Genomic DNA, 21648 nt, shown 5'->3' with positions numbered 1-21648 from the left:
TGACAGTCTGATGTTGCAGCCTTCGTATGCAAAGACACTTTTTAATTCATTAAGTTTGATCAACCTTTTAGCACCAGGCTATATTTTTTTCTTTTTTTTTTTTTTTTTGGAAAAATTGGCCTTTAAGTTGATAAACGTGTCAGGATGTGATTTTAAACTGTGCTGTTCTAATGTTCCTTTCAGGGTTTTGTGATTTTCCGTTCAGCTTATTCAGTTTCAGACGTCTCTTTAGGGAATTGCAGAGACGCAGTCGAATGTAAATTCTCTGATCGTCTGTCCTCGCTTCGCGATGTTCGGTTCCTCCTCAGCCGCAGACGGTCCTCCGCCACCTCCCTCTCCGTCGATCGTGAAATGCTCTGTTATTTTTCACGCAACACTGAAACCGTTTTCAAAAACTGTGGCGCGATACCCAGCAGTCAGTCACGAGAGGATATTTGGTTTGTTCTTTTGGAGCGATGTTAGGAGCTGTAGAGGTAAGGTCACCGCGGCACACACGTGTGTAAATAGCGTGGTTTCAACATATTCGAACAAACGGAGCGTCGCAATCAGACGACGTGCCGTTTAGAGATGGATGATTGTTAATTTATGATGCCACAAGTGCTTTTGTTCTTCTCTTGTTAGGATGCTGTGAGTGAGAAATCAGTTTGTACAATGATTGAATGTTTCATGGCAAAAAATCCCTTGGATCTGTTATTTTGTTAGATTTGTAAAATATGATTGATTTCCTGTCACAGAGGGCCTTACACAAATAAATGATTATTAAAATGAGACATGTCCCCCTTCAGAGCTGTTACATGAATGGATGGAGCTGTTTCATTACAAAACGCACATTTTCAGCATTTTGCAGACTTTTAAATAACTCCTAACTGTATAAGTTCCTGATTTGATGCCTCTGACTGCAGCAGAAAGGGAAAATCGACTTTATTTGACTGAATAAGTGAGAAAAGTGATGTTTTGCCATGTTTTCTGGGCGTGTTGCTGTCAGATTAAAACAGCAGCCGTCCGTGCACAGTCAGGTTTGTAAATGTTGTCACACAACATAATAAATGAGTTTATTGGAAAAATGCTGTTTTTCGTCTTCTTTTTACTTGCAGCATCTGAAATGACAGCTTGAAATTGATTTTTATTATCTACTGCAAAGATGTTGGTTTGAAGTTTCAAGTTTGCAGATTGTGGCCTTTTTTGAGAAATGATTGATTTTTTTTAATCAAAATTTCAGGTGTCCTTCCCTCTGAAACGATTTAAATGTAAGTAGTTGGTATTTAGAGATTATTTTGCTATGATTTATCCAGTCTGATCTTATTAAGTCAGATCAGGTCCTGAATGAAGATGAGTATTAATGTAATCCCAAATGTGCTATAATGCAGAATCATATCAGAGTAAACAGTATGGTTTGATCCACAATAAAAATAGCATGCTGTAGTAATGTCAAAATATCAATCGTATCATAATACACTAATATACAAGAAAATGCAGAAATGTACTGTCAATAAATGCAATGTGTATTCCCAAAAACTGATTTAAAAAAACCAAATGTTGTGACACAGTTTATAGTTTATTATTGTTAATACTACTGTTAAGACAAAAACACCTCAATGCTGGTTTATTAAAAGCCACATAGTAAGGAATTATATATATTACACATTTAATCTATAATGAAGAAGAGAAATGGAGTCCATTCATTTTAAAATATATTTTGGAACGTCATGGAACATTTTGTCATCATCACTAAACATTTAATGTACAAAAAATATCAAAATACCTTACACAATAAATATTATGGGGAAAAAAAGCTTTGAAAATGTTAAAAGTATTTTTTTAAGTGTGTCAAATTCAGTTTTAAATAACCGGAGACGCAGTTTGCCCGGACCAAGATGGCGGGCAAGTTGGCGCGCATGACGCCGACAACGTAGACTACGTTTCCCATAATCCATCGCGACCTAAACAAACCCACCTGTCACCGTCATCCAATCAGACGCCGAGCCTGCTGTTGTCCCTCTGACGTGTCGCTTCTGGTTATTATTGAGGAAAAACCACGACTGCGTTTTTCATGTGAGAAGCACCGAAGAGGCTGCCAGGTGTTACCAACAGGTAGAGGAATGGCGGAACCCAGCAAACACGACATCTCCGCGATTTTCAAGCGGCTCCGCTCGATCCCGACCAACAAGGTGAGAGTTTGTGAACGAGGAAGTCCGCGTGAAGTCAAACCTCTGACACGTCGCACTTGTGTCACACGTCCAGGCTGAACCAGCAGCTCGTCAATTGTCCCGCTTGGAAGCGAGAATTGACGCCTCGGTGTCTCCCCGTGGACGCTTTTTGAAGACACTATCAAACTGTCAGGAAACTTGGTCGAGCTGTCAGTCTGCCTGAGCGCTCTGTGTTTTGCTTTTCGCCCTCTTTGAATCTGTCACAGCGCTGTGAATGACTCATGTGTTTCCTCGTCTCTCCTCACTTGAACTAATTGTCAAACAGCTGTTCTAATAATAATCATTATCAATGTGGCACATCACGGGCTCCCGTCTCACACGTGACCTCTTAAGGATTAATGCTCAAGAAAAGGGAAATTTGAGCTAAATTCGTCATTTTAGTCACACCAATTCTTAGGCGTTACCGCATAATACATATTTTTCTGCTTAATTTTAGACAGATAATTCTTGGTGAAAAGATTTTTTTAATCAGAGTTAAAGACAATAACATCTGGCATTACCATTCCATCATAGACCCACTTACGTTCACTTTTTTGGTCATTCTATAGCAGTTTTTTGTCATACCTCCTTGCATATTACCTTTTTACATTATATAATTAATTTTAATCCCTACATACCTGCTCACTCCTTGTATGCCTCATTATATTCTTTGTATCCCTACTTTTACTCCTCGTGTGTTCCTCTGATCTGTAATAAAGCTGAAGTGCTTGTTTTCAATGTTTCACTGGTTTTGTTTCTCTGTGTTTTTCAGGTTTGCTTTGACTGCGCAGCTAAGAATCCGAGCTGGGCCAGCATCACCTATGGCGTGTTCCTCTGTATCGACTGCTCCGGGACTCACAGGTCCCTGGGGGTGCATCTGTCTTTTATTAGGTGAATCCCAATATTTCTTTATAATCCACCACTAATCCACAGGGTTTGCAGGCCTTGTTATTATAAATGATTATTGCTAAAGCTTTGCAAGTAACTTTTTTTTTTGTCATGTAGTTTTATTTCCCTTTTTATTTAGCATAAACTCTCTTCATACTAAGCTTCGAATCTCATTTGCAGACAGATTTTGGTTCAAGTCTCTGTTTTTACGAAAACATGTGCAGAAACAAGTTTGTCACCTGAAAACGAGACACAAACTTTTCGAAATGTTTTAAACTGGAAAAACTACCTAAACTTGACTTGTACTCGGTTATAGGTGATGATTAGTATGGGGCTCCTTTCATGCTATATAAAAAGAATTTTTTCACAGAACGCTTTGAAAAGGTTTTTAGATATATATTAGGAATCTAAAGCATGTAATTTTGCCTTTTTATGTAAAAACCAAAGCTCCATAAGTCATGAAAGTGGACAAAACCTTTTGGAATAAAACTACTGATCCTGGAAAGACGCCATTTACTAGACCTGAGCTTTGTTTTTCCTTCATTTATACACAAATATGTGGAAGATTTCGATTCAAACCAACCAGTCTGGGAGCTTTTCAGTTAGTAAATACACAGCAGGTGCCAGGTTACCCACCAGAGACTTCACTCTCCTCCTGTTTACTCGTGCTGATCTAAATCCAGCTTTACAGTCACAGCATTCACCAGTGTGTCGCACAAGTAACACAAGCTTCTCCATTACCTGAAAGACGGCAAGATAAAGAGGCAGAACTGCTCAGTTGTTCCACATTTTCATACCATTCTAGCTTTTTTCTGTAACTCATGAAAACACATTTGAATGTAATATATGTCTAAACAAGTAAATAAATCCAGAGAGGATTTGGATTTATTTATTTTCCTCAGATGGGAGGAAGGAATTACATTTTCCTCTAACTGTCCCCATCACTATGCTGCACAGGTCCTCCGAGCTGGATTTTAACTGGTCGTGGTTTCAGCTGAGATGCATGCAAGTGGGAGGAAATGCCAGCGCGGTGAGTACCGGAGGTCAGATATCGGCTCGCTATCTGCAAGTAACAACACACGTATATGATCCGACGGACTGTTTCCGCTTTCCATGTTTTTTTTTTGTTTTTGTTTTGTCTGTGGCAGACTGCATTTTTCAACCAGCACGGCTGCACGGGCGGCGCCGCCAACGCCAAGTACAACAGCCGAGCCGCTCAGCTGTACAGGGAGAAGATAAAGGCCTTAGCCACACAGGCGACCAGACGCCACGGCACAGAGGTAGAGCTACCTCCAGTAGTTTAGTTTGTCTGCTGAACTCTACAAAAGGGAAGTTTTCTCATGCTGCTCCTGATCCAAACTTCCATAAACTTGAAAATATGTGTTCTAATCATTTATACTTTGGTTTACATTTCAAGATGATCCTTGAATATTCTCTTTGTCTAGATTAAATCTATTCTAGACTGCTTATCTCAGTTATGGCTGCCAGCTAGTGATGGGTGAAGGTCTTCAGTCCATCACAGAGCAAAAAAAGCACGCTCAATACAAACACCAGTGAGCTTCAAACGCATTTAAACCTTCTGAACATTGTCACTATAGGAGCTAACCACTGCACCACGGATGGCTTTACTTTTTCTCTCCGCTTATTGTACCTAATTTGGTTTTCAAATTCCTGAAAGTTGAATTTCTGCAGTGCGGACTGAACTCCTCTCAGGTTTTCTTTGTGATAAATCTTGATTCTCTTGTCATTTTGTTCCTTCGTGCATTTTCTAAGCTCCTCTTGAGCTTTCAACTGGTGAAAATACAGCTGCATTAATCCCACAAGCTCATCTGAGCCCAGCACTCATCGTTACTGCGAACTTTTATCAAACATTTTATGAAAACAAAGTTTAGTAAAACGGAAAAGTAAAAAAAAAAAAAAAAAAAAAAAAAAAGATTCTGACTAAAATATGAAAAGAAGGCTTTTCAGCATCCATCAATGACTGAGCCACAATTTTGAATGAATTGTTCTTCCTTTCCCTCCTCCTCCTCCTCCAGCTGTGGCTGGACAGCCAGGCTCCTTTGTCTCCGACTTCACCCGTTGAAAAACAGCTGGATTTCTTCAGCCTGCACTCTCAGGTAAATAGCGATGACTTTGTCCATCTTTACCTTTGTGGGTTTCTGCTTACAGGTAGACTGAAGTGTTTCTTCACTGTGTGTGTGTTGTGTGTGTGTGCGCGCAGGATCTTCCTGAAAATTTAAACATGGCCAAAATGAGTCTGAGCTCCTCCGCGACAGAGAAAACCCCTGAACAAGACCCAGACCCCAACGGTATCCTGTCTTAATGATTAATAACATGTCACAGGATCAAAGAGTTTGATGGCTTACGGCTCGTCTTCTCTGATTTCAGATAATTCGGAGGAGGGTCCGAGTGTCAGCATGCTGAGCGCCTCACCCAAAGCAAATCCAGGTTTGTACATCTTCTCCAAAGGAATCTTATGTGACGATCATCCTGTAAGAGACTGCAGCACATATCACAGAAGCAGTGACGACTCAAACGGGAGGGTTTTAGTACATCAGGCTGATATTTTCGTGTTCAGGGTTTAAAGTATTCAGTGTGTAACTTTGCCGTCGTTTCCATCAGAGCCGTCTTCTCTCATCAAGAAGAAGCCGACAGCTGCCAAGAAGACCGTACGTATTGGGTCTAATGTCCCCGATGCTCTCTCTCCGCAGTGATGTGAGTGTGTGTGTGAGGGATTAATGTGTGTCTGCTTGCAGTTGGCCTCTAAGAAAGGCGGCCTGGGCGCCCAGAAGGTCAGCAGCCAGAGTTTCTCCGAGCTGGAGAAGAGAGCTCAGGCTGCCGATAAACTCCGAGAGAAGGCGGAAAACCCGGCCGCCGCCCCCAAGAGCGACTCGCAGGTGTCCATGTGAGAACGCTTTCGGCTTTTTTTTTTCTTCTGCTGCTCCAGAGAGTGACTTCACATTAAGTAACTCTGTGTTGGAAACTCCACTGACTTGTTTGCTCCTGCTGGCAGCGCCCCGTCGCTCCGGTTGGCCTACAAAGAGCTGGAGCAGCAGAGGAAGGTGGAGGAGCAGAAGCTGAAGGGTCTGGAGGGGAAGAAGAAGGAGCAGGCCGAGAGGCTGGGCATGGGGCTGGGCATCAGGAGGTGGGACCACCGGGACGAAGGCTGCCGTTAACTGGGAGGGCGCGTTTCCTTCGTCCCCCCGTCTTAATGTCCCTGTCCTTGTCCTCCGTGCAGTGGAGTCTCTCACTCCGTCACCTCCGACATGCACATCATCCAGCAGGAGACTCCCGCCGACGCCCGACCCTCCAAGGGACGGCGCTTTCTGGAGGAAGAGGAGGACGAGGGGTCCTTCACCTCGAGGTAGAGGGGGAAAAAAAATCATGTGCTGTTCCAAAATGTTTTATCATTTTTCTGCGTCACGCTGGCCTTACGTTTGACACCCTGTTTATGTTTCCATAAATGTCATCAAGCTTGTTGAATCATGATTCTTTCCAGTCATGAACGAGACGTTTCCTCCGTCCCTTTGTCTTCAGAGCGTTGCCTCGGTTTGAGGATCAGTCCGACGCCGCAGACAGTTTCTCCTCCGGCTGGGGAGATTCAGGAGACAGAGGCTGGAAGAAGGAGAGCAAGAAACCAGAGCCAGACTTCTACCTGTCCTCCACGCCCTCTGACGACAGGTGGGACGGGGACGTCTTTCTAAAAGTCTGCATGTCTTACTGTAGTTGGTTCATACAAGAGACAGGCAAGATTTTAATTCTGGATTTTATTTGGTGTTTTATTTTAAAACAAACCAGAATTCAACAGTTCGCCTCTCTGACTGGTTTTCAGAGATTTTTCAAGATTTTTACTATCACCATTTTTAAGATATTACAGGATCACAGTGAATGATCAATTGCAGATTAAATTGTAAAAACAGTCGAACCAAATGAATGTCAGTTTGTTTCAGGTGAGATGTTTGGAGTAAACGCGCACTGGGATGATTGTTGGTGTTGTTTAAAGCTAACTCAAAATGAAGAATATGCAGCTTGTCGCTGCTGTTAAAGCCTGATTGTTCCCGTTGGTGTCGGCTGTGTCTCCAGGCCCACGTCCAGGAGGAAACCGGAGCCCGCCGTAGACACGGGAGAGGCCCGCAGGAAGTTCGGAGACGTCAAATCCATCTCGTCTGACATGTACTTTGGAAAACAGGACAACTCCGAGGTAAGAAAGAGGCAGGAAGAACGAGTTTGCACTGAAAACATAAAATTCAATGTTTAAATTACTTTTTTTTTTTTCTTTTTTGTGAAGTACGAGGCCAAAACACGACTGGAAAGGTTTTCTTCAAGTTCTGCGATCAGTTCATCCGATCTATTTGATGATCCGAAGAAACAGAGCGGTAAGATATGCAGGAAAAGCTATATTTATTACTAGACGATGAAGCCCTGTGGGCTTTGTGGGTCGTGTCCCGCTGCAGATGTTTCGATGGAAATGCGTTCATTGTTTTTACGATCAGTTATTTCATTATTCTTTGATATTGGTTTGATTGTAGATAACCTTTATTACCATTTCGTGGCTCTTCTGCAGCGAGCTCTTCGTACCGTCTGAGCAACGTGCTGCCCAACGCGCCCGACATGTCGCAGCTCAAACACGGCGTGCGCTCGGTGGCCGGGAAGCTGTCGGTCATGGCCAGCGGAGTCGTCAGCTCCATTCAGGTCAGCCACTCGCCGCTCGCTGGCGGCCTCTGGAGGAAACGGAAACATTTCAATATTAAACGACATCTTACTTCAGTGACAATCCTCATGTGTCTTAATCTTGTTTTTTTTTTTTAGGATCACTACAGTTCCTGAGTCATTGTGAGTAGAAGAAGCTCATTTTGGGAGGAAAGGAAGCAACAACATGCAGAATCTACCCCGATGTAACCCTGCTGTGTACACATGTTATTGTCCTGGATAATCCTCATACGACAACGTTGATGAGCGTCTTTTCCTCTGCGGACAGTTTGAAGGGAGGATCCATTAGAGTATTTAGTTTGGTTTATTTTGAAGTTTCTGGGGGAGTTCGGCGGCCTGAGGAGGTGTGTGGTGTTCTGAAGGAAGTGGTTTCATTTTATGTCCTTTAGTTAATGAGGTCAAAACGTATGTAGCCGAGATGACACTGTGGTGAATGCCCACCGAGCGAACATGCTCTTATCTGTTGCTTTATTATTATTTTTTTATAACTTTCACAGAGTTAAGTGTCCTTTCCAGGCCCAAAGTGCTCTTAATGGAACAAAAAATAATGAAAGAACAGATCTGTAGGGACCAGATGTAGATATTTGTTCACTTGATGTTCGAGATATAAAGTTATTGAGATTTCTTTAAATTCCCCAGATTCGTCCAAAGTAGGAAGCACAATGTGAGTTGGTCACTTTTCCCTCTTTAGAAACCAAACGGATCATAAAACACGATTCCTCATGAGTTTTTGTAGCTGGATAGGTTGGAGTTGGACCGAGGCAGCTGTGTAAACTATGTAAATCGACCAGCTGAACATTTCTGTCTGGTGTTTATTACGTTTTTCTTATGTTTCTTGGGGAGATTTCTTGCTGGAAGTTGTAGCTTTGCTTGTTGCATCTGTCCCGAGCTGACGAGGTTTCATGAGTTCACTGTGGATATTTGAATCTGGTCGTTCCACCTGCTAATTTCTACACTTCAGTATAATCAACAGATTTTAGTGATGATACAAATTTTCTCATGAGTTTTGGATTTTGTGGCCTTTCTTCGTGTTACAGAAATAAAATTTGATCCCAACAGAGGCAGAAAAACTCTATTTGAGCAATGCGGTGAGATGAAAGCGACTTTTCTGTCTCTGTTGTGATCCTTTCTCATTCCAGAGCTCCAGATAGAAACCGAGCTCTTCCCTCTTCATGGTCGTGAGTTTGGTTTTGTATTTTCAATAGTCAGACTTCATGGAATGAGACACCCGCTGCTCAGTGCTGCTTTTTGATCTGGTGTTGCCTGTTAGCCCTTAAAGCTGAGACAGAAACTCTTCTAAAACCTGCTGAGAGGAAAAAAAGCACCAGATTACACCTGCCAGATGTGGATCATTTGCACTTTTTCTCCCCCCCCTCGCTCAGTCCACATGTTGAAAGTTGAATGAAGAGAATTGTGATGTTTTGGTTTTCTGAGTTGCCTTTTGTTGTATTTGTAATGTATCTGGTGGGTTTTTTGGAATTTGTGAAGGTGATCATTCTGATTTGTAGCATTGATGCCTCGTTGCCACTTTATTGAATGTGTAGAATCCGTTTGAGATGTTCTCAGCAATTTGTTTTTGTTTACGTACTGCCGGCGTGCAGGAGGTGAAACACTAGCAGTGAAACACAGGGAGCCTGTTTCATTCAAGAAAGGGAAAGTAGCTTCGTCTGTTTTGAAGAAAATTCCTGCTCGTGCTTAAGCATTTTGTAAACCCTTTCTATGCCTTTAAGAAGAATCTGATTCTAACGTGGAGAGATTGAAATTAGTGTTTTAATGCAGAGTCTGCACAGAATGTTATATTACTGATAAATCACTAAAAGAGGGCCAGGAAGGAGCTCATACGTTCAAAGTCGACCAAATATTAGTTTACTCCATCTCTACAAGCCTTAGCCCAAAGATCTTAAGTCATTCAGATTACACCATGATCATGGGGTCAATTGTTACTGGGTTTTTTTTTTTTATTTGCACATAATTTGTCAGAAATTGCACGTGGCAGCTTTTGCTCGGATGTACTGTAAATCTTTGCCTCTCAGCGTTCGCCTTACTTTCTTTTTTTTTAGATACTTTTCCGTCTCCTGCTGCTTATTGTTGTTACATAGAAGAAGAACAACCTACTGTGTAATCTGCATGGCTCTTCTTGTTGTTGGGATTGCACATCCTGAATGTATGATGGGAATAATGCTGAGTAGAGCTTTGAACGGAAGCTACTGATAATCACCTTTTGAACATTTTTGACACTCAACATGTAAGTGACATTTTTGAAAACATGCCGAATAAATGGCTCATGTTTAAAATATTCAGCTTGCTGTGTTTATTTGACCCCAGTATACTGCATACTTTTAGATTTTGATATAGTTTCAAATTTGTTCTCTGGAAAATGCTAGATAATAGCATCAAAGGAAACCAGTGGCTCCCATTCCACCTAATCCTTAAACATTTATTGATTTTTTTGTATTATTAATCTATAAAACTTTGAACTTTTGTGAAACTGTATTCATCCATCCCACGTGACAAAAACTGGCAGAAGCTGACGTGGCTGCTGCTACCTTCACGGTCCCATTTCGGCTGTGGGAACATAAACAATAGTAGTCCCAGTTTAATGAAACGTGTAAAACATGAATTAATATTATGTTTTTATTTTTAAAAAAAGACATCTGAGTCACATTTTAAAAGCAATTTCGTATCTTTGAAATACTGTTTTATTTTTGTTTCTGTTGCTGCAGCGCGAGAGTTGTCATATTTCCGAGCTTACGGGATGCACGTGAAAGCTTCATTTTTTCCACGGAGCGCAGAGAAGTTTAGATGGGATTTCTTGCGTGAAAGGACACAAGACGCTTATTTTAACAAAACCTTTCGAGTTGACAACTGCATTATGAACTCGTTAATCGCTGCTATTTATTATTCCACCCTACAGCGCAACAAATAGACACCGATAACTATTTTTTTCTCCGTTAATTTCCAGAAAAGTCAAAGTGGGGTTTGTGTTAAAATGCCGACGGAGGTGAAACAGAGAAAGAAAACACCAAAAGTAAGTGACGAAGTTTCAGAAACTCTGAACGGAAAAAATGAAGCGCAAAAAACAAAGCCAGAAACCGGAGAAAACGCAAAGAAAGCGAGTTCTGGCCTGGACTTTAAAAGTGTGATGTGTTTGTTGTCGCTTGCAGCGTGCGGAGCTCTCAGTTGGTAAGTGAACGCACCACCCGCTCATTATTTAACATTATTTAACACCCAAAAATGTGTTTGAATTAAAGCGGTTCTTTGTTTAATTTGTTTCAGGATGGTGCTGCAGCACAATGAGAAGTTTTCCCAGATTGAAGAGAAGTACAAATCTCTGCAGGGAAAAACCTCCAGGCTGTTGGACATGGAGGAGGAGATCGTCAGAGTCTCTCAGAAGGTCAGTCACAGTCGATATATCGTGAAATTTATCGCAATATCAACGTGCAATATGTGAAAGATCGACTGAACTGCAAAAATGTCATGCTCCCACGCACTGTGCATTCATGCTCTGCAAACTCAAACACTGAACTCTGACTACACATGTCCACCATGAATGTATCTAATATGTCTTCCACACATGCAGGAGATGGACATGAACAACAATGCTTGACAGAAACTGAAACACCAAATAGAAGTGCAGTTAATAATTTAAAAAAAAATGCCAACAGACAGAGAGAGAGAGAGAGCGCACTAATAAACATCATGAACTTGAATAAAAACCATAATCGAATATGCACCCAATCCACAGTGAGGCTGGTTAAACAAGCTCCGTCCGGACCGGGAGGACACCCCTGTCGGTCCTGCCCGTGGACTGGCTTCGGTTCTACTGCTGGGATCCGTGGTTCTTGTGCTGGACCGTCCAACGGACTGTCCTCAACATTGTCCTAGGCTTTACTTCTTATTGTCTCATGCTAGCTGTTGCCAAAGCTGTCCGTCCCTGGGAGAGGGATCCCTCCATACTGTGGTTCTCCCCAAGATTTCTTCTTTTCCCACTGGGTTTTTGGAGTTTTTTCTTGCCGGATGTGAGGGTCGAAGGCGGTGGTTGCTTCGTTCTGTCTCGTTACTGTAAATATTGACATATTACCATTATGCTTATTCACTGTTTTTACTTTTACCGACAAATGTAACATCTTGAAGCCCTCTGAGGCAACTGTTGTTGTGATACTGGGCTATACAAAAATAAATTGATTGATTGATTGATTGAAAGGGTCGGTTCACTCCAAAATCCCCAAAACAAACGGAACCTTTCCCCTTCATGATCTCTTTCCTGTCCTTCAGCATGATTTTGTGGCGGTGCGACCAAGAAAACATAAAAGCAAAGGTGATAAATGTACGGACTGTGAGCCGCATCTGAGCTGCGGAATACTCAAGTGGTTTTTATTAATTAATGGAAAATCGAGGGAGAAAAAAGGTTAATTTTGATGATGTAATTGTGCTAATTTTCGAAAAAACTAAGATGAAGGTTTGATTTGAAGCCACGATTATCTTTCCAGCCTCATTTAGAGGAAACTGGCTCCAGACGGTTTCTGCGTTTTCCACGCCATTCTCGGACGGTAGCGTTTTCCGCAGAAACAGCCCTCCTGTTTGTGTGTTGCGGCTGCAGCTAGCCGCCTCGGAGGACGACCTGCGGGAGGCGCTCTCCACCGCCTCGCTGGCGGCCGGACTCCAGCGGGACGTCTCCGCCCTCCACGCCGCCGTCGCCGCCGTGCGGACCGACGAGGGCTCCGCCTCCCGCGACCTGCAGGCGGTCAACGCCCACTTCCTCAACGTGACGGAGACGTGGCAGGGGCGCCTCGCCGCCGTCGACGCCGACCTCGTCGCTCTCAAGGCCGAGTCCCGGGACGGCCACGCCGGCGCCACCGAGCGGGTGAACGAGGCCGAGCGGAGGGCACGGCTGTTGGCGGAGAGGCTGGAGGAGCTGGAGGACAGCACCAGGAGGAACGCCCGCGCCATGGAGCGCGCCGAGGAGGACGACGCCAAGCGAGCGCAGGAGCAGCTGGACTGGAACACCAAGCAGATCCATCGGCTGGAGGAGCAGGTGGGCGGCCTGAGCCGGGGCCAGGCCGAGCTGGACTCCCAGCTCCAGGACGTGGCGCCCCGGGCGCGGGAGTGCGAGGAGCACCTGCCGCAGGTGGAGGAGGCGGTGCGCTCCATCCTCCGGCTGGGCGGCGACCTGAGCGCGGCGGAGAAGCGGCTGGAGGAGGTGACGCTGCAGGTGATCGGGACCGAGGACAGCATGCTGAAGGCCCTGAACGAGATCCTGCAGATCAGGCAGGAGCTGGACGTCCTGCAGGCGCACGGCAGCATCCGGAAGATGAAGAGCGAGCTGTCCGTGGTCAAAGAGGCGGTCCGAGAGCTCACCATGGTGCTGCGGGAGAACCGGGTAGACGGCGGGAAAGACTCGGACACTCCCGAGGACGAGGAGGAGGAGGAGTGGGAGATGAGCGAGCTGGAAGAGCCGACTGAATGATTCCTCTGCCTCAGTTCATGAGAAAAAAAGGATGTGCCTGAATATTTATCTGAAATTAAGCTCAGAATTAGTTTTTTTATGTTAGAAAACTGGTTTCATTCAAAGCCTAAATACAGTTTGACACTGGTACAGCCTACAGACTCTTTACTATTTTTGCCATCACTGTTCTAGTGTCATCCTCCAGTTTTTAAAAGAGAATACTTTAATTTATTTATGAATGTTTTCCTGAACTCTTTGACATTCTTTATATACTAGCTGTCTCAATGTCTTTAGATTTTTGCTTTAGTTATGTTTAAAATTGTCTCTATGAGTCGTCGACTTCACGAGCTGCAACTAATAACTATGGTTATTATATTTTTGAACGTCTTTGGAGATTTTAATGCATTGCAGATGTTAAAAATAACATTGTGGTTCTTTAAGCCTCCTCATTTCCTCATTGTAATCTTGAGAGGTCTGGACTGCTGAAATTAAAACTTAATAAGAGAGTAATTGAACATTGTGCTGTTTTTACCGTCTCCTGCTGAAGAAGTTTAATTTTCTGTTCTTTTTCAACCAGATATAGTGGCGACAGTTCAAACAGGTGACACTTGTGTAGGATCTCTAGTTTGAGTGAAATGTCTGAAACTTCTCAGACAGTTGTTTCGTCCTGTTAACTTTTAGAAGCACCTCTTCCTCCCAGTCAGTGAAGGAAGGCGCATGATTAAGGCTGTTTAACAAATCTGTTAAAATGTAGACATGAAATAGCATATTTAGTTACAGTGCTCTGAGAATATAGATACATGAACAACATTTTATGAAGATGACTTCAGATTTGGGAAGATTTTAAGCAATGAATCATAAAATAAAAGCATTTTCTGCCAGTGTTACTATTTTTCCGACGGAATGTATTATAAATAAGTGTCGCATCATGATGTTATTTTCCTATTTTTGTGATTTTTAATGTCTCATGCAAGAGTTTACCCTTAAAGAACTCTTTCAACAGTCCCTGAGTTTCAGTATTTCAGTGGATGAACTACATCTGACTGTTTAATAGAAGAGGTTTGTGTAAATGTAAAATGTTTTCTCAATAAAATCATCTTGTTTTACAATGACCCGGTGTTCCCTTCATTCTTGAGAAGAAGTAATCCCTGCGGTGTGAAGTCAGCGGCCTCCATCTCCTCCATTTCAGTGCGAGAGCGTCCGGCCGCTGCTGGAGGAGCTGGGGGGGCGGCGGGGGGCTGCGCGGCCTCAGGTGGAGGCTCTGGAGCGGGACGTGGTCCGGCTGAAGGAGTTCGTGTCCGGACTGACGGAGAAGCAGGCCCGGCTCCAGAGCAGCATGGCGGCCCTGAGAGACGCCGTGTTACAGATCCAGGACAGAACCTCGGCCATCACCAAAGACTTCACCAACAAGGTATGGGACCTTTTATTTCCATACCTTCCTCCATCTTTAAACTTCTGAACCATGTCTCCTCTGTGTCCTCCAGGTGGCGTCGGTGAGGACGGACGTGCGCAGGATGGACGGCCTGCGCTCCGAGCTGGACTCCCTGCTGACCCAGGTGGGCGAGCTGGAGGACAAGAGCGCTCAGGTGGAGCACGGCATGGTCAAACGCATCGGGGACGTGCTGGCCGGCAGCATCGACCGCGTCGCCAATCTCCGAGCCGCGTCCGAACGCAACTCCGAGGCCATCGGGCAGCTCCGCCGGCGCCTCCCCGAGCTCGCCGCCGCCGACCGGCAGATCTCGGACCAGCTGCTGCAGCTGGAGAGCGGCCGCGCCCGCCTCATCAGGACGGTGACCTTCGCCAGCGACCTGAAGCCGAAGGTGGCCACCATCAGGAGAGACCTGGGGGGCTTGGAGCCTCGTCTGTCAGACCTGACCTTCAGGATCGGGCAGCTGGCCGGAGAGCTGATGAAGAGGGAGCAGGAGATCGCCGAGCTGCGGCAGACTCTCGCCAACCTGACGGCGGTGGAGGGAGACCTGACGGTCACAAGCAGACAAGTCAGTGAAATCGCTGATTTATCTGATATTGAAGAGATTCAGAGGCCAGCGTGACGGGAGAAGAGTCGATTCTTCTTTTCGCTGACTGAAATGAACCGAAAACATCAGCGGATGAAGAGAATGGTAAATCTGATGAGAGAGGATAGCTTTACTCTGGTACCAGCACTGAATATCACACTGAAATCAACCTGTTCAACGTTATTGATGATTTCATTAAATTAAAGTTTACTTCAGCAGATAATAACACGACTACACCTTCAATGGATGCTCCTTGCCTTCGCAATTAAACGGTTACTTGACTTGAAATTCCAGTTTTGTTTCCAGAGACGTGCGTCTTCCAAGTATCAATTAGAGGCTTTAACAAAAAGCCTGTTGAGAAAATTGTTTCTGCAGGACACCTGGAAGGAAACACTGGAGCCGCATGCTAAAATGTCACCTGCAGGCAGTTGGAATTCAGTGGAAACGGAGCAGAAAATCGTGGATTTCGTGGCTCGTTTCCACGCATTTAGTTAGACTGTAAATAATGTGAGGTTTGCTTTTAAGAAATAAAAAAAGATTGAAGTATCTCCAATGATTTTTTTGCTGCTTCGTTGTGTGATATCCAGATTCCAGATCAAATTTAAGTTTGCTTGGTAGTTTGTCGGGCCGGATCAGAGCCTCATGCTAGTTGCATGAGGCCTTTTAGAGCATCTTCCTCCCACGAAATGACCCACAAATTGCTGATGGCTCATTAATGTGCCTCAGCAAGGTCATAATACAGGTATGTGTGCATTATAATAAGTCTAATAAAAGATTGCAAACTAAACTACTTTTTGAAGAAATAACTAGTAAAGTTCTAAATTTCAGTCAGGAAAATGCTAATTTTCATCTATGAGAAACCCTCAGCTGCTGGAAATGTTTGATTCCTCCTCTGGTATCCATGTATTCAATGCAATCAATGAAGTGGGGGGAAAGGCAAAACAGTCTGAAAAATATGCACAATTTTGACTCAACAAGAATTTCCTTTCTTTTATTCTTGTACAAAAAACACATCAACGCCACGCAGTGAGTAAACAAAGTGCTCGAAAAGAGCTCATTATTGCATTTTGAGGTCCCCAAAAAGATTTAAAAAAAAAAACAAAAAACAGCCCTGTTAAAGAAAAATGCTTCAAAATAAAAAGGAAAATACAGTGCAGAGAGTGTGTGGGTTCACAGATCAGCAGGCCGCCTCCGCCTGCTCACTTCTTTTTTAACTCAAGTGTGCAACGTTATGACAAGTCTGAGGAACAAATCTTCATCAAAGTAAACAGAGTGGAGTTTAACGTGACCCGTTTGGGTAACCTGATGAGGCACTGCTTGGAAAATTAAAAACAAAAAAAACGGATTCTACTTCTTCTTCTTGGATAAGGAGGCCAGTGTCTGCGTGGTCTTCTGCAGGGCGTCCTGCAGGGAGGCGATGGCCCGATCGTGGCTCTCCAGCTTCTCCGCCCGGCCCTGCAGTCCGGCCACGGCGCTGCGGAGGCTCTCCAGCTGCTCCGCCCTCGCCCCGCCGCCGCCGCCGCCGTTCTCCTCCAGGGCGGCGAGCCTCCTCTTCAGGTCCTCCACCTCGGACGCGTCCTGGCCCCGGGCCGCCTCGACCTGCCTCTCCAGGTCGGCCTGGAGCTTCTCCACCAGCTCGCCCTGCGTGGCCAGGATGCTCTCGTGCGCGTTGAATTTGGCGAGGAGCGACTGCGCCCTGGAGGAGAGGTCTGCGGACAGCGAGTCTGCGCTCTCCTCCGAGGACTTCAGCCTGGCCTCCAGCTCCTCCGACCTCCTCTGAGCCTGAGAGCCGACCTCCTCCACCTGCCTCTCGGCGGCGCGCGCGGCGACCGCCGCCTCCTCCACGCCGCTCTCCAGCGTCTCGGTTTTGGCCCTCAGGGTCTGGATCTCGGTCTCGGCCGCCGACAGCGAGTTCCTCAGCGCCCCGGTGGTCGTCTGCAGCACCGAACGCACCGACTCCACCTCCTCGGACAGCGAGGCCACCTCGCCGTTGCGGGTCTGGAGCTCGTCCCTCACCGCGCTGATCTGAGCCGTGAGCGCCGCCGCCAGGGAGTCGCCGGCGTCCCCGGCCGTCTTGATGTCGGCGACGGTCTCCGCGATGGCCGCCAGCTCCTGCTTGATGAGCGCCGGGTCCTCCATGTCTCCCAGCCGGGCCTTCAGGTCATCCAGCTGGCTCCGCGCTTCGCCCTGCGCTTCGGTGAACTCCGCCATGCTGGCGGTGATGGACTGGCTCACGTCCGCCAGGCGCTCCTCCACGATCCTCTCCAGGGAGGAGAAGTCCTTCTCTCTGGACTCCTTCACCTCGGTGATGCCGTCCGAAAGGTCCTTCAGCAGGTTGTTCTGCAGCTTCTGGAGGGCTTCCTCCACCTTCCTCGTGTCCGCCTCGCCCCTCTTCATGCGGCTGACGGCGCCCTCCAGCTCCACCCGCGTGATGCCCAGGGACGACTCCAGGCCGTCCACGACGCTCTTCAGGGACGCCACCTGAGTGGAACGACAACAACGTCACGCTGACTCAGTTCTTGTAAGATTCCATCAGGAGGAGTGTTTAACTGTTTTTGTCCGATCAGATTAACACCGGTCTGTTAAACACCTTTGGCAATCATGCAGTAATTCATATTCTCCAGGACAAAACATGTATTTATGTTTATATTCCAATGCTTTCATTCCCTGTGTCTTACCCACAATGCACCAGGTCAAGCGTGGTCCGGATTATGAGATAACATTTTTTTTTATCTTGATATTCACTGATTGGCTTCTGTCCAGATCAGAAGAAGAAAACAAGCACGTTTGACTTGAAGCTTTTGGGATTGGATTGGACATGTTTTTAAATCTAATGTTGCACGGCTGAGAGCAATTTACACATCCAACAGTGTGCTTTTCAAAAAACTACAACTGTCTTATGATTTAAACAAGTGCAGTGTGCAGAACATTAACATTTAGTACAACTTTTTTTTTTGTTCTACTCTTAATAATTTCAGCTTCTCATTAAATTCTAATTTATATGATCTAAAAGTATTGTTGTTTTGGTTTTGATTTGTCTTTGGGATTGTTTCATGCCTGTAGGATGTACAATGGAACAGAAACACATTCTTCACTTCTTGGATGTTGGATTGAGGTTATCTGCGCTTATCCAAGATTTCTATATTTTACAAAATTATGTATAATGTAAGAGTGTGTAAGGAGCTGGGCTGACCTGAGTACAGTATGATCCTTAAGGGGGGAGGAGCTAAGTTTTTTTTTTTTTAGTTGACATGTATTTCTACAGAAAAGAGCAATAGTGTCCAACTGCTTATAAGGAGATTTTTCTCTCATGGAATAAAAAAAAGTATTTTCTATTCTAAAAACAAAGAGAGCATCTGGAACAAAAGCAGGCAAGTCTGCAGTATTTAGATAATTATCAGTTATATGAGTCAAAGAAAAACAAAAAATAATCTTTCATGAATTAGATAATTCGCCTTGACTTTCCGGTTTCTTCTATAAAAAGTTAGAGAAAACTTCCCCCACATCCCTCTGACCTTCACCTACACCCCTCCCAGCACCCTCACCCCACCACCACACAGTACAGTACATTATTATGGGCGCTTATGTAATTTTACACAAACTCATCATGTGTTCCAACCACGAACAGACACACATGCACTGATTACACGCAACTTTTTTTCCCACATTTATACAGCCTCAGTGTGAACTTCCCACGTTTTCATTCATTCACATCCTGTCCTTCCTACCTGCTCCACGATGCTCTCCACTTTGCTGCCCAGCTCCGCGTTTCTCTGCGCGCTCTGCGCGTTCTTGGCGTTGCTTTGGCGCATTTCCTCCACGACTTGCTGCGAATAGAAGGCGGCGAACCCGGCGGCGCCTATAAACGCCACATAAAACAGCGTGTTTGCGAGGATCCCGAGGCAGCTGCCCGAACGTGGCCCCTGAGGCGAGGGGCCACTCACCCCGTTACTGCTGCTGCTTTTCGGGCTCTTTTTGGGCGCATCCTCCACGATGGGTGCGCTCTTGTCGCCGCTCTTCTGCCGGTTCTTGGAGGGCATGGTCGGGTTTTTTGTGTGTGTGTGTGTGTGAGGCTCAGAGGCACTTAGGTGCTTCTGCTGCTGCTGCTGGGTTTATTTTGCAGTCGTGGACGCAGGAGGCTCCCAGTGCAGTCCCACTGGCTGCCCCGGCAGCGTATCAGGGAGCGCGTCGTGGCTTTCCACGGGGCTTCTCGTGCTGAGGTATGCGGATGGGGGCCGTCCCAGGCTCAGCTGAAGGATGGGTCCTGCTTCCTCACACACACACACACACACACAGCTCTCCAGGAAAATAATGAATGATCCAAGCTGCTCTTACAAGTTTGGATCTCATGTTTGCATCAGAAGCTTTGATATAGTTTCATTACGCACCGTCACGGACACGCGTCACGCGTTTGCGCGCTCCGTTTACAAACTGTTGGATGGAGTCCAGACCAGACTTCCTGCAAAAATGCACTGCGTTTCAACACATTTGCAAAATCCAGATTTTTTTTTTTAACTTATTGTCTATCTAAAGTTAAAAACATTTTACTTTCCAGATGCTTCACGTTCCCAGTAGGGAGAACTCACGTGACAAAATACTTCCAAAACCTTGCGGATAAATGACAAAAATGACTCTTATCACTCACATAATCCAACATACACAGTGAGTTATGCTTTGTAAAGTTAAAGCCAACTGAAATGTGAGTATTATTCCCCTTAATTCTATTTGTCATGGAGATGAACAAATGCCATCAATTTGATTGCAATCTTTCCGTCTGGAGTGACACTTTGTGGAATTGGAAGCAGTTTCTAATGAACGCACCGTGAAACAGTAGTGAGATAAAACACTCCTATCCAGCTAATTGTTATATTTCACAAGTTTAATGTGCAGGAAGACCAATGTTTGGTCTTTATATCGGTTGAAATGTGCGTTAAACCTCTGATTTGTCTTTAACAAATTAAACGCGCCTCTACATATTGGTATTTTTGTAAACTAATTTTCATCCAGTTATTGGTGCCATCACGTCAAGTTACTCTGAATGTCTCACGTTGTATTTCTGGTGTAAAACGAACCTACTTCTCTCTGATGTAACTTCTCAGAAACTTCATCTGAACTGAAGCAAACTGCAGTTTTCAGTGAAGAAGAGGAAGAGGAGGAGGAGGAGGAGGAGGAGGAGCTCCTTCTGCACGCTGCTCCTCCTTTCATACGTGGCAGCTGTGCTCCCCCTGCTCCACACACACACTTGAGCTGTGCCACTCACAGCACAAAAGTGACATGAAAGAGTGCATAATGTAATGTTAAAATGTATATATTTTTAAGAGACAGTGGTAACATTAGTAAGGTTATTTATTTATTATTTCTCTCACTTAAGGATATCCTAAAAAAACTCTCCTCTAAATCCACAGAGACTCGTCTTTTCCATGTAAACTTTTTATAGCACGCTGACATGCTGAGTAATGCCAATTAAATTGTGATGCAGGGGTGTGACTGTGTCCCGGACATGAATGGTGTTGTTCCTGTTTATCACCTTTATGGCAGTAAAATTAGCAATGAGCACATTTTTAGAGGAAAAACTGTTGTATTCAACTTTTTGCTCGTACTTCTAACTAATCATTTTACATACAAAATCTACTGAACAGCATTTCAGTTACTACTTAGTATCCTCTTTCTGCCTTTGCTTAAGTATATATATGTTAAAACTATATTAAAATGTATTATTCCTCGTAATCACAACTTTAACTCTCAAAATAAAATTGAACAATAAATACATTGAATACAAAATTGTATATGTAAATAAGCAAAAACAACAGTGCCATCTGGTGGCTTTTATGCTGCATGACAACTCTGATTTAAAAATCAGGAAACGCTTCATGTTATGCAGATTTTTTTTTAAACGAACCACCAAAGGGTGCTTTATTTTAAATGGCATTTAGTAGCGTGGAGGTGTTTTCTAAGGTTTGTGTAATGTGTTATGGGAATCCATTGAGAATGTCATCACATAAGCTGTCACATGTATATGATTTTAGGCAGTCACCACAACACTTTCCAAAGTATTCTCTGCAGGTATCTACAGTGGAGCCCAAAGTTCCTGATTATTATCTCCTGGTACCATGAGCCTGCAACATGTTCATTTCTTCATTATTTATCTGTCTTCTTTCCTCTTTCCCAGTGTTGCTCCTAATCCTTACCACTGTACAGATGGCTGTCACCTCCTGGTCTGCTTCTGCTCAATGCTGATTTCTGTTGAAAGAGGTTTTTGGGATTGTTTTACAGTTCACTTTTAATTCAACACTTTTCTGACTTTAGGTTATTGATGAAATAATTGAAATGGTTAATTTTCTATTTTAAGTGCTTATAGAAGACTCGTGACCTTTTTCTGTTTTACTTAGATGAAGAGGTTCAA

General features: G+C 44.5%; 3 protein-coding genes across 5 annotated transcripts; 2 read left to right on the top strand and 1 right to left on the bottom strand.

Annotated features, from left to right (window-relative positions):
* The first annotated feature begins 2008 nt into the window (after positions 1 to 2008).
* On the top strand, positions 2009 to 10074 carry arfgap3 (ADP-ribosylation factor GTPase activating protein 3). The gene is made up of 16 exons (XM_030113897.1): positions 2009 to 2168; positions 2959 to 3077; positions 4032 to 4104; positions 4223 to 4354; positions 5111 to 5191; positions 5296 to 5383; positions 5463 to 5522; positions 5697 to 5743; positions 5831 to 5979; positions 6088 to 6219; positions 6313 to 6438; positions 6612 to 6755; positions 7158 to 7275; positions 7363 to 7450; positions 7639 to 7766; positions 7884 to 10074. Exons 1-16 carry the CDS (start codon positions 2100 to 2102, stop codon positions 7899 to 7901), a joined length of 1572 nt encoding a protein of 523 aa, XP_029969757.1. The 5' UTR covers positions 2009 to 2099; the 3' UTR covers positions 7902 to 10074.
* A 512-nt stretch (positions 10075 to 10586) lies between these two features.
* On the top strand, positions 10587 to 15701 carry ikbip (IKBKB interacting protein). 2 transcript variants are annotated; one of them, XM_030113445.1, is made up of 4 exons: positions 10587 to 10967; positions 11061 to 11178; positions 14420 to 14641; positions 14715 to 15701. In XM_030113445.1, the coding sequence occupies exons 1-4, from the start codon at positions 10774 to 10776 to the stop codon at positions 15279 to 15281; spliced, it is 1101 nt and encodes a 366-aa protein (XP_029969305.1). In that variant the 5' UTR covers positions 10587 to 10773; the 3' UTR covers positions 15282 to 15701. The 2 variants fall into 2 exon arrangements, with proteins under 2 accessions (XP_029969305.1, XP_029969304.1); XM_030113444.1 differs by lacking the exons at positions 14420 to 14641; positions 14715 to 15701 and adding an exon at positions 12385 to 14276.
* A 520-nt stretch (positions 15702 to 16221) lies between these two features.
* Positions 16222 to 19343, bottom strand: ckap4 (cytoskeleton associated protein 4). 2 transcript variants are annotated; one of them, XM_030113457.1, is made up of 3 exons: positions 19190 to 19309; positions 18974 to 19104; positions 16222 to 17726 (listed from the first exon to the last, which is right to left on the bottom strand). In XM_030113457.1, exons 2-3 carry the CDS (start codon positions 19055 to 19057, stop codon positions 16593 to 16595), a joined length of 1218 nt encoding a protein of 405 aa, XP_029969317.1. In that variant the 5' UTR covers positions 19058 to 19104; positions 19190 to 19309; the 3' UTR covers positions 16222 to 16592. The 2 variants fall into 2 exon arrangements, with proteins under 2 accessions (XP_029969317.1, XP_029969315.1); XM_030113455.1 differs by having other exon boundaries at positions 18974 to 19343.
* Between the last annotated feature and the right edge of the window lie 2305 nt (positions 19344 to 21648).

The sequence above is a fragment of the Salarias fasciatus genome, chromosome 17 (genome assembly GCF_902148845.1).
Source record: "Salarias fasciatus chromosome 17, fSalaFa1.1, whole genome shotgun sequence".
Taxonomy (NCBI): domain Eukaryota; kingdom Metazoa; phylum Chordata; class Actinopteri; order Blenniiformes; family Blenniidae; genus Salarias; species Salarias fasciatus.
The sequence above is the reverse complement of the archived record's forward strand: the minus strand, read 5'-3'. Positions and strand labels throughout refer to the sequence as shown.

What these genes read in the sequence shown, in the direction of transcription:
- arfgap3 (XM_030113897.1), top strand. Translation starts at nt 2,100, where the DNA reads ATGGCGGAACCCAGCAAACACGACATCTCCGCGATTTTCAAGCGGCTC. An exon ending in GCTCGATCCCGACCAACAAG is followed by an intron (nt 2,169 to 2,958) that starts GTGAGAGTTTGT and finishes TGTGTTTTTCAG; the next exon opens with GTTTGCTTTGACTGCGCAGC. An exon ending in TCTTCAGCCTGCACTCTCAG is followed by an intron (nt 5,192 to 5,295) that starts GTAAATAGCGAT and finishes GTGTGCGCGCAG; the next exon opens with GATCTTCCTGAAAATTTAAA.
- ikbip (XM_030113444.1), top strand. Translation starts at nt 10,774, where the DNA reads ATGCCGACGGAGGTGAAACAGAGAAAGAAAACACCAAAAGTAAGTGAC. An exon ending in GCGTGCGGAGCTCTCAGTTG is followed by an intron (nt 10,968 to 11,060) that starts GTAAGTGAACGC and finishes AATTTGTTTCAG; the next exon opens with GATGGTGCTGCAGCACAATG. An exon ending in TCGTCAGAGTCTCTCAGAAG is followed by an intron (nt 11,179 to 12,384) that starts GTCAGTCACAGT and finishes TTGCGGCTGCAG; the next exon opens with CTAGCCGCCTCGGAGGACGA.
- ckap4 (XM_030113455.1), bottom strand. Translation starts at nt 19,285, where the DNA reads ATGCCCTCCAAGAACCGGCAGAAGAGCGGCGACAAGAGCGCACCCATC. An exon ending in TGGAGAGCATCGTGGAGCAG is followed by an intron (nt 17,727 to 18,973) that starts GTAGGAAGGACA and finishes CGTTCCACTCAG; the next exon opens with GTGGCGTCCCTGAAGAGCGT.